The 22,374-nt window shown below is 42.4% G+C and overlaps 1 protein-coding gene across 1 annotated transcript in view; it reads left to right on the forward strand.

Annotated features, from left to right (window-relative positions):
* LOC146802041 (protein HP-25 homolog 1-like) overlaps nt 1-22,374 on the forward strand; it is a 146,573-nt gene that overhangs the window by 57,832 nt on the left and 66,367 nt on the right. Inside the window, exon 2 of the mRNA XM_085621597.1 lies at nt 17,086-17,293. Within this exon, the coding sequence (XP_085477723.1) occupies nt 17,086-17,293 (208 nt within the window). The remainder of the gene's footprint in view (nt 1-17,085; nt 17,294-22,374) is intronic.

Raw genomic sequence — 22,374 nt, forward strand, 5'->3', positions numbered from 1 at the left:
GTACACAGTAAATTAAGAAACAGGCAGAGGGCAAAGCAAGACACAGTAAATTAAAACTGGAAGTACTGAAGTAAGAAAACGGAGCGTGGCACACAGCAGGTAGGGGTTATGAACACTGCCTGTGAGGTACTGTAGCTGTGGGTCAGTCAGGCAGAGCTGCGGGGGAAGAGCTGATTCCTGACGGCGGTCAGGGGTCTAGTCTTACTTTTGCAATGCATCTCACCTCAAAGCACTCTATTTCAAGGGGTCTGTCGATCCGCGAATGCTGCCCAAATAGACAGACCGCGGCCCGCTGGGATAGCGCGGTGGTGCACTTCACGGCCGGGCCAGCCGTATTATTTGAAAGAAGAAGGAGTTGACCCCCAGGCGAAGTGCACTCTTCAACAAACTTTATTCCATAAAAAGCAGCTCCAGGTGAGATGCACAACACAGCAAACAGATGCCTGACGTGTTTCGGAAGGAGACTTCTTTTCTCAAAGGCCGCATGCATAAAAAGTCTGTGCACACAAGTCCACCATTATATATCATGTGACTCTCATTGTCCTCAGGTGAGTATTCAAGCAAATGCAAAGCATCCTGGGAGTGGTGGTTTTTGCATAATACCCTTGTGGGCTGCCAGTCTCTCGCATGATCAAAAAGTCTTACTTTTGCCAATGCATCTCACTTCAAAGCACTCTATTTCAAGGGGTTGGTCGATCCGCGATTGCTGCCCAAATAGGCAGACTGCGGCCCGCTGGGATAGCGCGGTGGTGCACTTCAAGGCCGGGCCAGCCGTATTATTTGAAAGAAGAAGGAGTTGCCCCCCAGGCAGAGTGTGCTCTTCAACAAACTTTATTCCATAAAGGGAAGCTCCAGGTGAGATGCACAACACAACAAACAGATTCCTTTCTCAAACGCCGCATGCATAAAAAGCCTGTGCACAAAAGTCCACCATTATATATCATGTGACTCTCACTGTCCTCAGGTGAGTATTGAGGTTTACATGATTTTGTTAATCTGCGTTAGCATCAAATTTCATGGGTGTTGCATGGGAAAACATACCACAATGCCCATAGAACGCCTCCTGGGCGCAGAGTAAGGCGACACAGCTATTTGCTCTGCATTGCCTTACTCATGATGTATAAGGCCATTCAAAGCCACGCAGGTTGGCTTTGAGTGGCTTCATAAATATGATTGAGATCCCTGGTGCAAAAGTGATGCAGGGCTCTCATAAATAAGCCTCTTTAAGGTTTCAATATATCTGCAAGCATTGTGCATGTTGGGGCAAGGGCAGAGGAAAAGCTCCATGGTTGCATTGAGGGAAGTGCGGCCAGGACAATGTTCTGACTCAAGAAGCAAGGAAAAAATCAAGAGAAAGTCACAACACCCTAAACAAGCATTGGTAAATGCATTAGGTTTAGAGTTTGGGGTTCATAATACGTTAAGAGGTGTGGGAGCAGTGTATGAGTGCAGGGAGAATGTTGTGAGTGCTCTCTGTGCAGGGTGAGTGGTGCATGAATGACAGTTGATAAATGTTTGAGTGCAGTGTGAAAGTGCCTCAATGCATGGTGATTGATTTCTTATGGTGACTTTTCTAGTTTTAAATTGAATAATTCAAATATGTTATCAGGAAAATAAACACTTCTACATTTACTACCCTATGACCAGGGCTACTGGAACTATGTGGCAGAGGAACACCAAATTATTTTGGCAGGTTGGCAGGATTATTTGAGGGAGCTGGTCCTGCTCAACATGAAGGGATTTTAACATGTGTGTGGTTCGTCTTCACAAGGACCTAAGATTGATGTTTGTGGCTTCATGGAAACGAATGTGCCTGTTAGAAATGTACTGTTTAATAAACAGTAAACAGGGACTTGAGTGTGTTTTTATCAACAGAGCACAGCCATGCCTTTTTGGGTGCGATGGGGCAATCATTTTAATAATGAGAGAGAACACACGATCTAGTTTGATTAACCTTTTCATTTGTTAATTGGTTGCTACTACGGCATTATGTAATGGTGTGGTCGCTACAGAATGAAGTTAATAGCTACTACTACTGCCACAGGTTACTGAGAAGTTGTGCTCATGTAATTAAAAATGTAGGGGCTTATTAACAAGGGCTTTATCTCCGCTTTTTTGGCTTTAAAAGCCAAAGAAGCGGAGATAAAAATATCGCCCTATCAAAAACAGGGTGCTAACATGTAAAATCGCATGTTAGCAGCCTTTTTCACTACGCTTCCCTTTGCGTCTCTAATGAGATGCAAAGTGGGCGTTCCAGAGCAAAATAATAGGAGAAATGTCGCTAAGCGACATTTCTCCTATTATCAAGCTTCACGCTAACCCTGCTAGAGACAAAAAAAAGCAGCGCTAACCACGGTTAACGTTGCTTTTTTACGTCTGCTAATTTTCAGATTTAGCCATGTAATCCAATGGGAGGTGGATTACATGGCTAAGTCCACCATGCGCTATCAACAAGGATATCCCTATCCTTGTAGTTTTATCGCTGCATTACCAGCGATAACCTCCCAAAATGCCGCTATCGCTGGATTTTTTATCGCCTAGGCGGTTAGTGTTGTTAATAACGCGATAACCAGGCGATGTTATCCAGCGATAGCGGGCATTAAAAAAATTAACGCTAAGCGCCCTTAGCGTTAATTTTCCCTAATATGCCCCTAAATCAGTTATTGTCATATACACAACATATATATTTATATGTAAAATGTTTAGGACGTACGTGTACAGGTGATTACGTTTTCTACCTTTGCCTCCCTATATGGATTTGTTTTGTAGACAGGCTAAGCATGTGGGTGTGTGATGGATGTGACAATATTGAAATACCTTTGAAAGGAAACTGAGTTATGTTTAATTTATTAACGTTATGTAACCTCTTCATGACAGGTTGCAAAGTGATGATTTTTATTCAAGGTTCAGATGTTGCCGCAAAAATGGGTGGGCATTGCAACCTTGTTTTCCATATCCAGTGTAACATTGCCTTGTCAATTGTACAATGTGAAATTATTACTAATGTCTGATGTCAGCAAATCTGTTCTGCTCATCAATAAAAATGTTCACAAAAAAAAAAAAAGTTCAGATGTACACTACACAGAACGTGAAGCGCTGCCTCACATTCTTCATAAAATGACACTTGGGGGCATATAGCAACGAGGCGACATAACATTATCGCCGCTTTTGCGTCCGTTTTCGGGCGAAAAGCGGCGATAATTTTATCGCCTAATTAGCAAGGTCACGCTATCGCGTGAAACCTTGCATTAGTGCCCAGATTCTTAACACCCAGCTTTGCATCTCTAATGAGACGCAAAGTGGGCGTTCCTGACCTGACATGACTGGAGAAATGTCACTAAGTGACATTTTCCTATCATCAAGCCCCACGCTATGAAGCATAGAGGCAAGAAAAGTAGCAATAACCCCTGTTATCGCTACTTTCCTTACGCCTGCTTCAGGACTGTCTTAGCCATGATATCCTATGGAAGGTGGATATCATGGCTAAGTATGTGAGGATCTATCATCAAGCTAATGCCAAACTTCGTGAGATTATCACTGGGTTTCCAGCGATAATCTCACGTTTGGCAGTTAGCGCTAGGATTTTTATCGCTTTTGAGATAAGCATTGCTAATAGCACGCTATCTCAGCGATAAAAATCCACGTTAGCCGGCGATAATTATCCTAGCGCTAAGTGCGCTTAGCGATAATTATCGCCGGTTGTTGCTGATATGCCCCTTGATTCCCTTAAAATGAAAGTTGAAAATAAATGGCAAATGTGTGTCTTTTCTATATCCAAGCAATTCAAAACACCCATCTCTTTAAGACATAGATTCACTTAACTAATCCATTTACAATGTACATGCTGGAATGGTAGCTAAGCAAACATACAAAATTTTAGCCAGAATTAAATTCCCGACTGTAGTATGGAAAATCGACATGCTGTCAAATCTGCCCCAAAAATAAAAGAAAAGCACACACCTTGCTTCATAATGATTTAATATAAAGCCCCTTTGTAATGGATTTCTCTAGTGTGGGGGTGCAGTACAGAGGGACGCTGACAGAACGCCACACTAAAATGTTCAACCTGGAGATTTACCTGCTTTGCATTTTAAGTGCCCGATGGGAGCCCGAGGGTGCCACATTCAGTGGCAGCATCAGATGTAACGAGCGCTGCCTCTATCAGCTCGGTGCTAAGCTATTGCCCAAAGAAGAACAAGTAGGAAGTATAAACAAGCACAGCGCAAGCGCTCCGCAGCCAAACATTTAAAGAAAACCGTTTAAGATAGTCCAAATGGAGCCGACAAGCATGCTTGAAATGTGTGCAGCCAGGTGGAGAATGATTAAGTGAACAAGCACACACAGCGCAAACGCTATGCAGGGCAGGACGTTTTACAAAAAAAATACACGGAGTCAATAAAGACAATTGAAATGCGAGCAGCCAAGGGGAGAATGATTAAGTAAACAAGCACAGTGCAAACGTTGTGCAGGGGAGGTTAGGTAAACAAGCACAGTGCAAGCGCTGTGCAGGCAAAACATTACAAAAAAAGTTCCCCAAAAGTTGATGGAAGCTGTACTTCGGCGTCGGGAAGCTGATAAGAGAAGCCACTTTTAAGATGTTTATTGAGTACAATAGATTTCACAAGCGATGTGCAGGTAAGACCTAAAAATTAGCACTACTCTAAAGCTAACAGCCACGTTTTCAGTAATTTCTGAAATTACATTAGTTCAGAGGTTAGGCACAGTTTAAAAAGGAGAGCATTCTAATGGGTGGCTGCCATGTAAGAGCTCTACAGGATTTCTCGAAACAAATTCTATTTATAATGGCCACAGGACCAGTAGACTAGACTGCCCAATGCCTAACCCCTCTCTTGCGCACAGGCAGCCAATGAAGAGAATTCAAACTAGCTGATGCAGAGGTTCTAGATGCAAGGTTGAAGATCATGCAGGCAGCCATATTTTAGATGCTTTGTAGGCAAGTAAAAAGATAGTCAGTCATCCCTACATACACATCATTACCAAAGTCAAACCAAATAGTGATGAGTGCCTATACTATAGTTTTGTGCCAGTGAGTTGGGATCCAATTAAAAATTCTGAAGACTTAGCGCAAAATGCCGAAACAACTTCTAAACACAGCAGTGACGTGCCCTTCATGGACAGGGAATCATCAGTCAGTAAACTCAGGTTCTTTGCTTCTTTGTTGGGCTTTGGGACAGGGCCCAAGGAAACTGGCCACCAGGAATTATTACAAATACTGTTGGTCTTTTCAAATAGTGGGTTATCATGTTTTCTCCCCATTGGCCTTTAGACAACGAGACTGCATCCAGTCTGCTACAACAGTAAGACATCCCATGAGATTTCCTTTAGTACCATGGTTCTTAACCTTTTGACTTCTGTGGATTGCCACTCAACCATTAATGGAACCTGGACCACCACTGAGTTCTTAATGGAAGCCAGAGACCCCAGCCTAATCATTTTCGATTTTTTAATCTGCAAAACAATGCGGAAATAATCATTTTTTTTAGTTTAAACATAGATTTTATTTTTGAAAAAATGCAACCAAGTACAAGCAATTAAACAGCTAACAAATGATAAGTAAAAACATTAAGTAAATTAGAACTTATGCAATATGGAGACAAGAAATAACGATTTAAAAATAGTTGCATATAGAACTTTCGTTATAAAAACATATGTGAAATAAGAGAAGAAAGAAGGGTGGGAAAATGGGAGGGAGAGACAAGAGCAAAGGAAATATTAATACTGTAATTAAATAAATACATATGAAAGGTAAAAAAAAAAAAAAGCTTCATATATTTTAAAGGTACCAAACAGTATAAGGAAACGACTGCTGTTTAACAAAGTAAGGGGCATATTAACAAGGGCTTTATCTCTGCTTTTTTGGCTTTAAAAGCCCAAAAAGCGTAGATAAAACTATCGCCCTATTTACAAGAGGGTGCTAACATGCATAACCGCATGTTGGCACCCTTTTTCCCGACGCCTCCCTTTGCATCTCTAATGAAATGCAAAGTGGGCGTCACTGGGCAGTACAGCCTTGCAAATATCGCTGATGTGCACATCGCGATGTTAACAATGCTGCCCCAGCATTTTAGCAGACGTTAGTTTTTGGAGAAAACCGCTGTTTTCTCCCAAAACGAACGTCTGCTAAAATCCTGATTTACCCATCCCTAACATAGGGGGTGGATTATGCTGCTACGACCACAGGGTCGTATCAGCAAGGTTATCGCCCTTTTGCAGGGAACATTGCTGGAAAACCATTCCCTGCAAAACGGCTTCTTTTTAGCAAAATAGTAAATAATAAAGTCCCTGGCAGATGTTTCAAAAGAGTCCCAAACAATAGAAAAGGACAAAACAGAAAATAAATTATGTTTAAAAAATTCACTAATGAAATCTTCATAGGAGGAGGTGAAAGATTGGTCAGCTAATAACAAAATATTAAAACGCCATCTCCTTTTAGAGGTAGTAATGGGGAGTAGTTCTAGGTCTAATATTACAGGGGCGTGATCAGAGATCAGAATGGATCCAATGTCTGCATGTAAAATAGATTGAGTTAGTGTTTTTGAGACAAATAAATAATCTATGCGTGACTGTGAAAGGTGCGTGGGAGAGAAGAAAGTATATTCACGGAGTTGTGGGTGGCAGAATCTCCACAAATCAATGAGGGATCTGTGAGCACTGAGATTGGTGAATTGTTGGTGCATTGATGCAGAAATAAAAGGTGTTTTAGATGTGCGGTCAATGTAAGGGTCGACAGTTAGATTACAATCTCCACTGAAAATAACATATGGTGTATCAATAGACATCAAAAGTGAAGAAATGTGTGGCCAGAAAGTGTTGTCCGGCTTAGTAGGTGCATATATGTTAAATAGGGTAATAGGTACACCATTCATTTTAAGGTGAACAATTAACCATCGACCATCGTCATCTAAGTCCTGAGAAATAAAAGAAACTTTGAGTTTTGTATGAATAAGAATTACAGTACCATTTCGTACTAGTGCCTGGGGAGGAAAAAACATGTCCTACCCATTGTCTCTTAAGTTTAAGAACTTCTGAAACTACTAAATGAGATTCTTGTAGGAAAACAATATCTGACTTAAGGTTAGATAAATGGGAGAGTACCCTTTTTCTTTTCATAGGTGTACCCAAACCTTAAAGTTCCAAGAGATAACACGTAAAGTCATTAATCAACCATATAAAATAGAAAACGTACAAAATAACAGCATGAATTCTAATGCAATAAACAATTCGTAATAAGTAAAGAGAAAAGAATGGTAAACAATTTTTGAGTTGGAGAAAAAAAGAAGAGAAAATGATGATGAGATATAGATTGAAATGGGAGTTGAGAAAAAAAGAGAGCTTGATGTCGAAAGAGAGCCAAAAGAGGGAAAGAGAAAAGTGGGAGAAGGAGGAAAGAAAAGAAGGGGAGAGTATAAGATATTAATAAAATAAGAACATCAAAACATACCAGAAACTCAAACATGGGTGGAGGGTGTTGAGGCAACAGGACGAGAAGACTAAACCAACTGAAATACCTCCGGGGGAGACCACGAGGAAGGACATATTCTAGACAATAATAAACAATGGAGGATAAAAAATCGGAGGGAGATAATACCTAAAAGGGAGGATATGGGAAAAAAGGGAAAATTAGTTCATTTGACATGAACATGGAAAGCACAAAATAAAGACATGACTACAAGTATAACATGAAAATGATAAGAAACGTTCTTTTTAACAATGAACAACAATGAAGGATAAGAACTGAAGGAAAACGACACCTGCAATGAAAGACATGGGAAAAAAGGAGAAAATGAATTCAATTATCATGGACAAGGAGGATATAAAATAAATACATGGCTACAACTTAAAGATTGAGAAAATGACAGAGTTCTCAGGAAGAAGATGATCCTGCAAAATCCATGGATTCCTCTCTGCAGTTTTCAAGGAAACGCTGAAGTAAAGCTGGGTCTTCATATGTGGTGGTTTATTTGTATGTGTTACTTTGAAGAGGCAAGGATGTATCAAGCCGAATCTAGCATTCAAATCTCGTAGAAGATTGCAAGAAAGCTTTTCCTTTAATCTGCAGTGGTTTTGGCGTAATCCTGTGAAATAAACAGTGGTGAACCTTGCCAGGAGATGCGACGTTTGATTTTGACTGCCTTCAAAACTTTCAACCAGTCAGTATATTCCAGAAAATAGAGTATGACACCTCTTGGTTTAAGTTGAGAAGAAGAAGCAGAGGGAGGACGACCCAATCTGTGAGCCCTTTGTATGTTCAGAAGAGGAGAATCCGGAATATCCAGCAATTGTGGGATAAAAGATTGGAAGAAGGCCAAAGGATTGGACCCCTCCAATCCCTCGGCTAGGCCATAAATACATAGATTGTTACGTCTACTGCATTTTTCGAGGTTTTCAACCTGTTTCTGAAGTTGTAAAATTTCAGCTTTCATAGGGAAGATTTGTCGTGAAGAAGCCTGTAACGATTCGATTTGATCTTCCACAGAAGTACGTTTATTTTGAAGTGAGAACCAATTATCCTCCATGCTTTGTAGACGAGTATTCGTTTCTGTCATATATGGCTTAAGAGCACGTATTCGTCCAGAAGCAGTTCGATGGAGAGAGGTGGAGGAGAAACAGTAGGTGTAGGAGGATCCTTTTTGACTCGTTTAATGGAGGATAGTGATGATGAAGCATTTGGCTTAGGTGTAGCTTTAATATTGACTTGAGAGGAAGGAAGTTCGGAAACAGGTATAGGAGAGGGTATGGTAGACGAAGCGTCGGTGAGAAGAGGCATACTTGCTTGCGCAGGATCTTCTATGTCGTCTTGTAGAACAGAAAAGGGGTTAGAGGTAGGCAGGATGTTTGGTTTTGAGCGGGAGGTAGACAAGTTAGGTGAAATGTTGCCTCGTCCCCCTCTGGTCCTCTCCATAGGTATGAGAGAAACAAGTAGGTAAATATTTATGGAGGCAAAAAATTAAATTGAATGTTCCCAATGGGAAAGTGCTGATATTTTCAAAATGACCGCAGCAGAAGCAACAATACTGTTTAAGAACTAGCGATCACATTTTTAGCATAACTTCCAGCAATTGAGAGAACAGTAACTGTAGACCATAAGGTGGATGGAATAACGCAGAGATGAATTTGTCATTATATAATCAGCAGAAATAAGAAAAGACCCACCTTCAATAGATAAAAAAAGAAAAAAAAGTATTTCCATGAAAATGACATTTATGTGAAGTGAATCTGTAGCAAAAAACGTTAGAAAGAACAACAGAATAACAGTCACTTTCTTGCAAGATATCCAAAATAAACTATGCCCATGGAAAATAACATTTATGTGATGAGAAATGCTGCAGCAAAATAGATACCTGAAAGAACCACCAGCTGGCAGTCATAGATCAGCCAGAAAAAGTCATTGCATGTTAGAGCAAGTGACTACAAGCGAAAAAGAACAATTGCTGCACTTTTAAAGGCGTTATTCCATGAAGTACACATTCCTGGTTCATTAGCACAATATAAGGAGAAAACCATTATGTGAGGAGTACTGAAGTATATCGGTTGCGGTCCCTTCACGGAGTATGTTGTACAAGGTAAAGTGGAACATAGAGAAAAAGTGGTTTTAACGCTTTGAAATGAAAGGGAACCTTTGGTAATTGAAGCGTTAGGAAGAAGTGAAATGCTTTGAGAGCAGCGGCATTCTCATGAGAAAGGTGACTGCCACTTGAGGTAAAAGTCACATAGGGCACAAAATGGCGGTCGCAGGTTCCTCACTCAGCGCGCCGCATATCAGGAACAGAGTTCAACCGCAGCATAACGAAGGTCACTTCAGATGCGGTAGAGGTTCCGACGCTCAATTCTTAAAATAGAATATCTTTTAGAGCTCCTCCATCAACGGACTGTAGCAGCTTCCTCGATATCGGTCCGGAGCAGAATCAGCTGGTCATCGGCGCTCAAGCCACGCCCCCCGGAAATAATCATTTATCAAACAATGCACAAATGATGAAATATGTCATTTAATTCACAAACAAATATACAAAATTTACTTTTACTATGAAGGTTTGAGCTTTTCTAAATTCAATTGAGGCCAGTCCTCTTCCATACTATATTCTGTTGGATGCACTTACTGTGCTCCCACTAATCTGCCTGAGGAAATTACCTTAATTTTTATGCTCAAATTTCAGATTCCTTCTCAATTTTACATTGTGCTTCTTTATTTATATGCACTTTACAAATCGGTTAATATTATTGAATTTTTTAAGAAGCCGCAGACTCCTTGAGTAGGCTTCCCAGGCACCCAGGGGTCCCCGGACAACAAGTTAAGAATGACTGCTCTAGTAGGTTCAAGGCTCTCATCAATGGAAACAATTAACTATCATTCACATACAAAGTAACACCAAATCCTCATGCTCTAACAATGCCAGCCAGGGGAGTTATATAGACATTGAAGAGCGTAGGACTCAGAGGTGGACCCTCGGGATGCCGCATTTTATCGCCACAGGTTTCGACTAAAAGGAGGTAGCTGGGAACGATTACTCAAAAAAGAACAAAACTATTTAAAAGTAGTATAATGCAGTCCAATCTTATGTAGTGTTTGTAACAGTAAATGATGTGAGACTGTATCAAAAGCATCAGACAGGTCCAGGAGGATGAGGGCAGCAGATTTGCCCTCATCCACCAGGAGCCTGATGTTTGTCTCCTAAAAGGGAGTGATTCTGTTAAGGACTGGGGAGGGTGGAATCAAAATAACGTCTCTGCAATGAAGTACCTCCTAGACCATAAATTACCATAGGTTGTAGAGCAGGGATCTACACAAGTATCCCTACTCAGGTTCTATCACTGAACTCTTTTTACTTTGGTGCAGTTTTTCACAAAATGTATAGATCCCTGTATCCAAATGTTGAAGTACAACCCAACGTATTCAATAAATACTCTTACACTAGGTCTTTGTGTGATTTATTATCTTTCTTATTGTTTTTTTTAAAGAATCTATATCATCATTTCACATAGGCATGTAAACAAATAGGGGAACAACCTTTACAACGCAACTTTTACAACGCACTACCATTACAACAAAACTGTTACAACGCGAGTGCATTGACAACGCAGGACATTACAACGCAAGTCTTTACATCGACTTGCACTAGATGGCGTGCTAACATTACAAATAGTGTAGTTTACTATCCCAACACCTTTCCTACTGTTACGTGGACTGGAGTTGGAATAGTAAATTACACGTTTCTAATGTTAGCACGCCATCTAGTGCAAGTCGAGGTAAAGACTTGCGTTGTAATGTCCTGCGTTGTCAATGCACTCGCGTTGTAAAACTTTAGTTGTAACAGCATGCGTTGTGACAGCATGTGTTGTAACGTCATACATCCAAACAAATACCATATTTTACAGTGACATAGATGTGTAACATACTTCACTGTGACGATGTACACATACTTATGACAGATTCCCAATTCGAACGATAACTGACAGTATATGGTGACATAACTTACACATAAACAGTCCATAAGCAAAGAGACATGTCTTTTTACGTTACACATATATAACATATATTTACAAGTGCTTTGTTTCTCTAACAAATTGCACAAGCGGCAATCTTTCTTTGCAGAAAAAACAAACACAGCAGAAAGGAATTACTCAGTTCTCAAAGAACAGTCCACGTTCTTCCCACCAACATCGAGTACCCCAATGGTACTTCTAATATAAAAAATGTCAGGAGAGGTCTGGAGATCCTAGACAACAAGAGAAAATTTACCAAGTGGAACATGACTAAAAAAGAAAAAGAGGCCTTGTAAAAATCTGATGAATAACCAAGACATCATAATCAAGCTCACAGACAAAGGCGGTGCAAACGTCATCATGGAGCGAATAGAATATGAGGCAGACATTACATGTCAATAGCTAAACCAGGACCACTACAGAAAAATCGAACAATCCAAGTACAGTAGTTCAACAAAAACCAAATTTAACTAACACAAAAAGGAGAAGTGTAAGGATGGCTATCCAAAAAAGAAGCTCAGTACCTCAATAATGACAATCCAAGAACACCTTTGATGTAAGTCCTCCCAAAAATGCACAAGGATCCAATCAACCCACATGGAAGACCTATAATTTGAGGTGTAAATTTGATTCCTGAGTAGGGATACTGTAGATCCCTGCTCTACAACCTATGGTAATTTATGGTCTGGGAGGTACTTCATTGCTGAGATTTTTGTTAGCCAACACAGCCAACAACGACTCAGTGTTGTTGTTTACTCTAAATTTCATGTCAGAGAAATCTAACAAGTCATTTCTCCAAATAATGAATAAGTTGGGAATTGATCCAATTTTTCAGAACCTTAGCAGGGTAAGGAAGAAGGGAAGTAAAATGATGGTTCACCATGTTTGCTGGATTAGCACGTTTTCTTTTTTTAACAAAGGTAATACAAAGGCCTGATTCCAATGAGAGGGGTACTCAGCTTCCCCAAGAGATATATTGAAAAGCCCAGTTAAATGTGGGCTTAGAGTAGAGGTAGACGTAAAAAAATAAAATGCAGAGAGGGGTCTGATGGCCAGTGTGATTACACCTTTGTAAATTTCTCTTCTACCACCGAAGTGGACAATAGTTCAAATGGGACCCAGGTGAATGTGGATGAGAAATGATGGGCTTCCATATTAGGGAGCCACCCCAGCACATGACTGGGGTGCAAACCCAGAGTAAATTTTCAAAATGTTATCATTACAAAATGATGCCAGATCCTCATAAAGTGATACATACGACGAGATTCCTTGGTCAGCCATGGCAGGGTGTGCAAGTTCTTTAACAATTTTAAATAGTTCTCTAAAGGAGTGAATGGTTTCCTCAATTTTCCTTGCAGAAAAAATATTCAAGGCTACACCATTGGTCGTAAATTAATCTTGAAGTTTTTAAAACGTTTTTGGGTTTCACGCTCCTGATGGGCATTATACCGATGCCAACAGTCTCTTCATATTGGCCTTGTGACACATTACTTGCATACCAGAGATCTCTGATATGAACTTGCTTTTTGTCAGAACTTCTTGAATTTTAATGACACTGCCGAGAGGTCACCCTGATTGTGATCGTTTGTGTTAGACCTGGCACCTTGGAGTGGGTCTCCCTTCCATTTGTTTGCTGTTGCATCATGTGTTTTTAATGTTATAGATGCTTTGGGCACTGTGCCACTGCTGTTCAGTGCCACAGTGCAAGTGCTCCCTATGTTAAACTGATGTATGGATTAGTGATTCCATGATTGGCTGATTTGGTTTACTTGTCAGACCCTAGTACAGTGCACTGAGTGTGCCCAGGGCTTGTAAACCAAATGCTGCTGGTGGACTTGCAGCACTGGTTGTGCCACCCACATAAGCAGCCTGTAAAGTGTGTCTCAGGTCTGCCATTGCAGAGCCTGTGTGCAGTCTGGTACTGCCATGCTGACTGGGCAAGTAAACACCCTTGCCAGTCCCTAAACCTTCCCTTTTCTTCATATCAGACACCCCTAAGGTAGGCCCAAGGGCAGGGTGCATTGTAAGTATAAGGTAGGGCATACCCTGGTGTGTGTGGCATGTCCTAATAGTGAATTACAGCCATTTTCGTTTTTCTCTATTGCAAGGCTACCAGTCCCCATAGGCCAGAAATGGCAGTTTGATTATAACACCTTATAATCCTAACTGACCCAGTGAACATGGTAGAAATTCGAGTTTAGTATGCCTGAACTCAGAATGATAAAATACATATTTTAGTAAAGTTGGTTTTAACATTCTGTGTTTAAAAATACCACTTTTAGAAAGTAGGTATTTTCTTGCCTAACCATCCAAGCCTGCTTCTGCTAGGTTGTGTATTCCATGTCAGGTTTGTGAGCACAGGGCTGAATAGACCCATCGGCATGTGGAGTGGTGGGAAGAGTAACACCGGGGCCTGAATAGGGCTGTGCCTGCCTTCCACAATGCTGGCTCCACCTCCTGTGGTGTGTCTGAGGACTAGGGGTGGGCGGAATTTGCGGAATTAACCTTCGCAAATTATCGCGAGAATGTTTAAAATTATCGCAAACAAGCAGAAATATCGCGAAGATGCGGAAGTTTTTTTCCGGCATGTTCGCGAGATTTTCTGCATGGTTGCGGGTCGCCAACTTACCCATGTGGTTGCTTGCGGGCGCGGCCATCTTGTTTTGAGTTGTTCTCGCGGTGCATGATCGCGAGAAGAAAGACGTGATCGCGCGACGCATGACGTCACTGCGGGCACGAACTGTCGCGAGACAGCGCAAATGGCTAAAAACAATACAACATCTCATGGAGAACGCGACCGGATCAAGAAAACTTGTCGGCGAACGCAGGGATTCAGGTAAGGCGATCGCGCGCGCGCGAGAATGTATTATTTTACAGCGCGAGCAAGAAACAAATTATCGCCAAGCTGCGGAAACCGGAATTTTTGACATTTTCGCGCTCTCCGCGGAACGCAAAAATGTCAAATTATCGCAATTTCCGCGAACGGAACGAAATTTTTGCCCAGGCCTACTGAGGACCCTGGCCCACTCCGACAAAGAAGAGAAGGAGTCTTGTAAACAAAGTGCTCCAGGACTGAACAGAACTAGTTTGGACTAGGTACAGACACTCTCTCCCTTCAGAGACAAAGGATTTTGGTGTATAAAAAGGGGACCCAGACCCCAGAACTTTAGATCACTTCTGGGAATCAAGATGACCCTTTGCCAAGGAGAAGAACCAAGGAAGCTGAACGAGGGGACTGCCCCTGTGCTGTGCTGTTTGGGTTGGCCTGCAGTGGTTACTTTATTTGCCAAGGAACATTGTGTGTACTTTGGCATTCTTGAAGAAGAATCTCCAAGGGCTTGAACTGAGCTTGCCTCCTGCCTGAAGTCTCAGGGATACAAGACTTCACCACCAGCTCCCCAGAATTCCCTTGCTGTGGAATTCTGCCTTCAGAGAGGTGCCTACTGTCGTTTGGGCCCTCTGAGAAGACTGCAAGTCGCTGGGAGCTGGAAGCGTGACACAGTGAGGAGAAGCGTGTCATCGCCCCAGCCGTTGCCGTCGCATCGCTGAAGAAGCGTGCCGCCACTGCTCGCCGTCGCATCATCAACGAAGCACGTCGCATCAACGGAGAAGCGTGTCGCCGCAGCAGAGGTTGCCGTCGCATCACCGGAGAAGCGTGTCGCAGGGCCTGTCGAGGCTCAGAAGTTACCGAGTTTGCCGCACGGCCGTCGGGCATGCACGCATCGCAACCAACGTTGTCGCATCGCATCGAGACGCCATTTTCTCGCATTGCATCAGATTGTCGCATTGCGGCGCCATCTTGTCGCATCCCACCAGATCACAGTAAGAAACCAACGCATCACCTCCTCTCTGGTAAGGAACTGACGTATCACCTCTCCTGTGCTGCAGTAAGGAACCGACGCATCACCTCCCCCGAAGCAAGGAACGGAGGCATCACCTTCCCTGCGACCATTTTGTTTGTATTGCGTGACGCAGCCAATGTACTTTGAGAGTAAAGTGTCGCATTTACCATCTACATTGAGCTAAGCTATTTTCTACCATTTTAGAGAATATTTTTTATTACAGTATTGTGGATTTTGTTGTTTGGTCTTGTGTTAAGTCTAGTAAAGATTACTTATTTTTCTTTACTGGTGTGGTGTCTATTTGTAGTGGTTTCACTGTATTACTGTATGTGTTCACAAATGCTTTACACACTGCCTCTGAGATAAGCCTGTCTGCCCGTGCCAAGCTACCAAGGGGGTGAGCAGGGGTTATTTTAGGAGTGTACCTCCTTATCCTGACTAGAAGCAAGGGTCCAACTAGTCGAACAGAAGTTTTCACTAATAGTGTGAAAGGAACTTGCAACAGGACTATATGCTGCTTTACTTTTCTAGGAACTGCTGGCACTCAGGTCCCATGAAGCGGCAAGCATCTTCTTACCACCCTACCTGGTGAGAGCACATAACCAGTGTAAATTTACACTTAGATTGCTAATTGCCTTTTGGGCTACAACAAGTACATGGGGTGGGTGACCATAGAAGGCAGATGCTTCAGTCTTACAACGCTTCAGCGCATAAAACCTATATTTGGCATAAAAAGTTGGATGCATATGTGATGATATTGATTACATGCAATCAACGTCTGAAAGAAAGATGCTTTTTGTTGATTTTGAGAAGATTATTATCAGCAATCCCGTTGCACTTATGGTAGGAGCCTCAAACACTGGTTGACTGAGTCACAGCCAACATATAACGTGATGTTTTTGTAGCATGTGAAACCCCACTGCTGGAACCAGCAGAAGCATGTAATAAAACTGCTTTATTATCATTTTCTTTTACTCCAGAGCCACTGCCTAGTCTTGAGGGTGGGGCCATCAGGAGCAGAAGGAGTGGTGGGCTCAAGCCACTGCCAGTGCGCATGTAGGTTTGGCTGGCTGTCTTAGGACGGCCAAACCGACATGCGCACATGGATGGTCAAGGCTATTAGTTGTAGAAATCAGCAGGGCTCAGGAGCACAGGCTCTCAGTCCCTGCTGGAGAGTGAAACCAGCCCGTTCCCCCCAATCCCTACGCTTCTCTTATACTGGGTAATGCCAGCAGAAGAGTAGCGTCTGGATTGGCACTGGGGACTCTGGGAGCCTGTGTAAGCATCATCTGAAGAAGCAGCGTGGCGGCGGACGTCAGGCTGCAGGTACATTTATTTGTTTTTATTCTCCCTGTGCTGCCCACCGATTTCCCCAGCTAGCAGCTGCCACTGTCTAGCACCAAGGGAATACTACAAACTAAGGAATTTCTGAGGACTAGACGCCCAAGGGAATCAAGGAAGCTGCGCATGGACTTTACAACATTTTCTTAACCTGAATGACCTGCAAATGTTGAACTATTTTTAAAAAACTCAATGACCTCTTTTTCTACATGTAATAGTTTGATGGAAGCAAGATCGTTGTTTGCCACCTTATTTAAATATTTTTTTAACTATGTAAATTAACGTGCTCCATATTTCCCCAATTTAATATTTTCTGTAATGAGTCCTAATGCTTGTATATGTGATTTAATTCTAACTTTAAATACATGCAAATTTTTGTTGTGACTACTTTTTTTTGTAGATGGCTATTTTCACCATTCTGTTGTTCACCTGCCTACTAAGTGGCAGCATGCAGAGTCCTGATTCACATTCTCCAGAAGATAAACAACCCACTGTTTGTCACGCTGTAACAGGAGGAGGGATTCCAGGCATACCAGGCTTTCCAGGCAATCCTGGATCTACAGGGAGGGATGGGAGAGATGGAGCACCTGGAGAGAAAGGAGAAAGAGGTATGTAAGATTTTTCGAAAGTGATCACTTTTATATTGTGAGACAAGTGAACACTCTTCTTCACGCCAAACAGTAACAACTCAGGCTGAAGTAAATAAGTCTTTAACCATTCAACATACAGTGGTTTGCTAAGGCATACATTATTCACAGTAATTCCCTTTAATGTTACTTTTGTGCCTATCAAGACAACTTATCCATACTTCTACACCTCCGTCTTAACTTAGTTAAAATTGGTGTCTTCATCCATGATTAGTTTGGTGGAATGGGGTCGTTTTTGATGAGTGCTGGTGTACTGTTTCCTTTGTGGTTATCTATCTATCTATCTATCTATCTATCTATCTATCTATCTATCTATCTATCTATCTATCTATCTATCTATCTATCTATCTATCTATCTATCTATCTATCTATCTATCTATCTATCTATCTATCTATCTATCTATCTATCTATCTATCTATCTATCTATCTATCTATCTATCTATCTATCTATCTATCTATCTATCTATCTATCTATCTATCTATCTATCCACACACACGTATATAGTAGCGGCTATTTAGCTAGCCGAAGGGTAAATAGTGAATTTTCCCCTGCTATTTATGTGGCCTGTGGCTAAATAGTAGAAATTATTTACTATGTGACTGGTGGCCTTGAAAAGAGCTGCAAAACGTCACTGTTTAACAGGCCGCTGGATAAATAGTAGGAGTTCTGCACTCTTTGGCCAGCTTTGCAAATATCAGAAAAACGTAACCATTTATCTGGCTAACTAGTAAGTGTTCTGTACTATTTAGCCAGCAGCCTTGCAAATAGCAGTAAAACTTCACTATTTACCTATTTACCGGGCTGCTGTCTAAATGGTTGAGATTTTGCACTGTTTGGTTGACGAGCGTGCAAATAGCAGCAAAACTTCAGCTGCTCTGCAAATTGCAAATAAGCCTAACTATTTACCTGTTCTGTGGCTAACTAAGAGACATAATGTACTCCTAGGCCAATGGTCAAGCAAACAGCAAAGAAATATTACTCATTAACTGAATGCTGACAGGGAGAAGTGGCAGCGTATAATTCATTCATATTCTAGACATGGTTGCAGGGCCGACTTTATCGGTGGTGGCGCCTGGTGCGGCAATCTTTGTTGGCGCTCACCCCACTCCATGACCTCCTCCACGGATTACCTCACTAACACCCTTCAACAATGCCCCCCATCTCTCCATAGCCCCTCTCTCACAAATATTTTGTTTGTTTTATAGTGCTACTCATATCAGTGTATGGTGTCAAAGCACATTACAACACACAAGCAGTATAAAAAGGCAATGCATAATACGTGCATAAATCTGCTATAGGAAATGTTACATGAGTCAATGAGTACTACATGGTGTAGGAGTCACATGTCAACCATATGGCTAAGCAGTGTATTTTAAGAGTGCTTGGTCTGGGAAACACAAACTCAGGATTTAAAATGTAACACAGTGGTTGGGGGATGGCTTTACTAATAAAAATGTATTTGTACACTAATGAACCCTTTTTACCAACATTAAGATAATGAAAAATGGGGGAAAATATAACATTCTAACCTATACCATGCAGGCTGCATGCAACTCTTTGATGACAGTGCATAGGTCACTGTGCTGCATTAGGACTAACTTATGAACTGCAATTAACATAAAGATTTCTCTGACAAAAGCAGTAACCAATTGAGTTATCCTCATAAAATACAACTCTATGATCTGCATGGTACACATGCTTTGCAGCAGGCACTTTAACCCTCAGGACTACTTTATGATGAATTAAAACTGCCACTGGACAAAACTCCAGTCTCTCTATTATTCACCATAGTTTATATTGATATTTTTACTATTGCTTAAAAATTGCTGCATACATAGGAATCTCTACAGCAGGTGCTTTTGACCTCATACCATATTTCAAAATATGGCAAGCCCCGAGCTCAGCTCACCGACCAAGTACAGTTTCCTTACGCTTGCTTTATTTTTCAGTTGCTTAGAGAGAACTCTTTTAGTTGTTACGAGCCACACCGAGACTTAAACCTTCAAGTCCTACGCTATTTGTCACCCTCCCCCCCCCACCTACCCCATATTGCATATGCTAGCGGTCACAGCAGCGGGCGGTTTTGTCATGCATGGGGGCTTCCATAAAGCCACCATGCTGCCTGAGTGATTTACCCAGGTTCACAGGATGTTGAGCCACGCCGGGACTCAAACCTTCATGTCTGCTACAGCACTTTGTTTTTTTTCCACCCACCTAACCCACGTTGCACTGTCTGTTTACTTAACATATTAGAAGTCTTGCAAGCACTTCCCATAAGTGCGCTCGGTTCATCTTTGAGCCTGGCGGCCGTTTTGGGTTGAATAATTAACGTATTACAAGGTTCAAAAGATTTATTTGCCCACCTTTTATTGCACAGATCTTAACCAATTTAGCGCTTGTGTTTTCAGCTGATCCTCGTTATTTGCTTGCAAGCTAAGGAGGATTAGCTGAAAACACAAGCACTTGCAAACTAAACGAGGATCGGCTGGAAATACTATAGCTTCTCCTGGTTTAGTTTTTAGGTCTCGCGCCTAGCGATGCAGTGCGCAACACTGCTCGCGCAGTGAGAGTCCTTTTGTCAGGAGTTTTAAAACGGAGGCTGGAATCGCACACGCTCATGCGTGTGCTTTTCCTTCTGGCCTCCGCTATTGGGCTTTCATTGCGTGTTTTTTTTTCAAACAGAGCACGCAATAGGCCAAAGGCGGGCGCATTGCTCCGCCCATGGCCTATTGGTCTTTGTTACGCGCACCGCCGGCCATGTGGTTTCAATTATCGTGTCCAGACACGGGCGCGATAATGGAAACCAGATGGCTCGCTGAGCCACGCGCGTGCGCACCACTCGCAGGCGTGGTTTTTTTTTTTACAATAGCGATCGCTTTCGCGATCGCTTTCACTGCCGCTTGTTCTTACTGTTACAGGTAATTTACACTTCGGGTTAAAGTATGCGCTATATAAAAACGCACAAATAAATAAGACAGTTCCTATGGCGATGATCACACGACTGTGGGCAGAACCACACACGTTCGCTAAAAACGCGGAACTGTGACGTCATTTCTAAACAAATGTCTTCTTGCTTAAAGCACGCTATTGTTATAAGCGAGGAGAGCGCTACCACTTGCGTACTAATATGTATTTGTTGATGCTTCCCTCGTACGCAGTGCTGGTGTTGTGCTCAGTCTGGAGTAAACACTGAAGTCGAACAGTCATGTGACTTAGTGACCGCAAGGTTAGTGCGTAAGCATCATACAAGCGGACGCTGACGGTACCAGAATGCACCGCTACACTGCAGAAATCCGTCAATACTTCACATCTCAGGTGCCAGCCGACCTCAGGCAGCAGCGGCTTTGACTGAATACCGACAGCCACCCTACATACTTAACACACTCCCCAGCGATGGGCCGGACCATAGACCATGGCTAGCCAATCAGCAAACAGCCAGTCCATCTCTGTTTGCACGCGCCCAAAATTCCTAAAAACAAGCATTTGCAATGCAATAGGTCTCGCATTATTAAAGTTTGAGCTATTGGCATTGCTAAATAATGCAACACCAATAGCTCAAACTTTAATAGTGCGAGGCCTATTGCATTGCAAATGCTTGTTCAGCAAGCGCTCATGTTTTCAGCCGATCCTCGCCCCCTCCGGCCCCTCTCTCCTGGTGATAAGCATCCCTGCAGATACATGTACTTAAGACCTAAGGACACCACGGTTGTCTGCTGTCTGCAGATACACTCAGTTCAGAGCCGAGGACACTACTGGCTGCCTGCACCCCAGACTCCTGCAACTGACCCATGGCAGGTGTGAGCAATTGACTAGACCATACTCATATTCTGTGTTTTGTAGCTTTTATTCCTGACTTAAATCCCGGAATGCAAGTCCTGGAATGCAAATAGACATTGAAGACTGTGCACTCTGCTGGCACCGCATAACGTGTGGTGAAACTAAGAGATATGCTCTATTCGGTCTAAGGTACACTACGTTTGACTTCCACTTAAGCTGCCTTTGTAGGTTCCAGAGGTTCTTGTGTTTGCCATTAATTAACACACCTAATGAACCTCTGCGATTACAAAAGGTCTGTTCGGTTAGCGGATGCTAATAGTTAGAAGTCTTGTCCTTTCTATGCTCCATTATGGGTACTCACTGTGGCCTGGGAACTAAGGGTAGAACATCGGCTCTATCCAGCCTCAGCCTCTCTACCTTAGCAGCATGTATTACTGCATTGGGAACAACTGTGACCAGACTGACAACGCAAAGGTAGGTGACTGTGGTTATCTCTGTTTTAACACTCCATGCGAGAGCTGTGTGTTTTTACAAGTCAAGCAGTGGTCCATGGTTCACAAAAGCCCAAGCCTTTTTAAATAATGCTACTTTCACGAGGCATGTTTATGTTGTTTATTAACTTTCTGAAGGTCTCTGCAGTCCCTAATTCAGTCCTGCCATTGCTGCTTCGTCGCTTGTTTTGGTTACCTTCCTCTCCCACCCCCGGCCTCCTCCCAGCTGTTTCTGCTTGCTATCCCACCCCCTGCCACACCACCCCACCATCTGTCCTGCTTTAATTGCTACCAACATCCCACCCTCCTCCCTTGTGTTGCTTGTTTACTTTTTTGTCAAGGCTGGTCGAAAATGAGTGCCTGTATGGCCTCACATAAAAGAAGCTTATACATTCAAATTCATCATTCTTCTCTTTCTGTTTACCTTCTTTTTTGTGACCAATTAAGACAGCTAGTGACGCCTCACGTGTGGAAATATGGATTTTTATGGTCGGTTATGTCCCCTATCTTGGACCCCAACGGTTTCATGTATAAGTCACAAGTACATGTATGTTCCCTCCAGTTCCAGTTATGAAGACGCAAATACATGTGCGTCCACCGTCAACATGTCCTCTTTCAGATCCGCCATGAATGGGCCGGATATTCTATTCCTAAGTATGAAAGGCCACCGGCTTTATATGGTTCATTTATCCCATTTTACAGTCCAGGCGAGTAGGCCCTGATTCTGCCATTAAGCCTTTTCCTGCCTTCTGCCTCTGAAAGCTCCAGTCTG

Source organism: Triturus cristatus, chromosome 8 (assembly GCF_964204655.1).
Source record: "Triturus cristatus chromosome 8, aTriCri1.1, whole genome shotgun sequence".
Taxonomy (NCBI): Eukaryota; Metazoa; Chordata; class Amphibia; order Caudata; family Salamandridae; genus Triturus; species Triturus cristatus.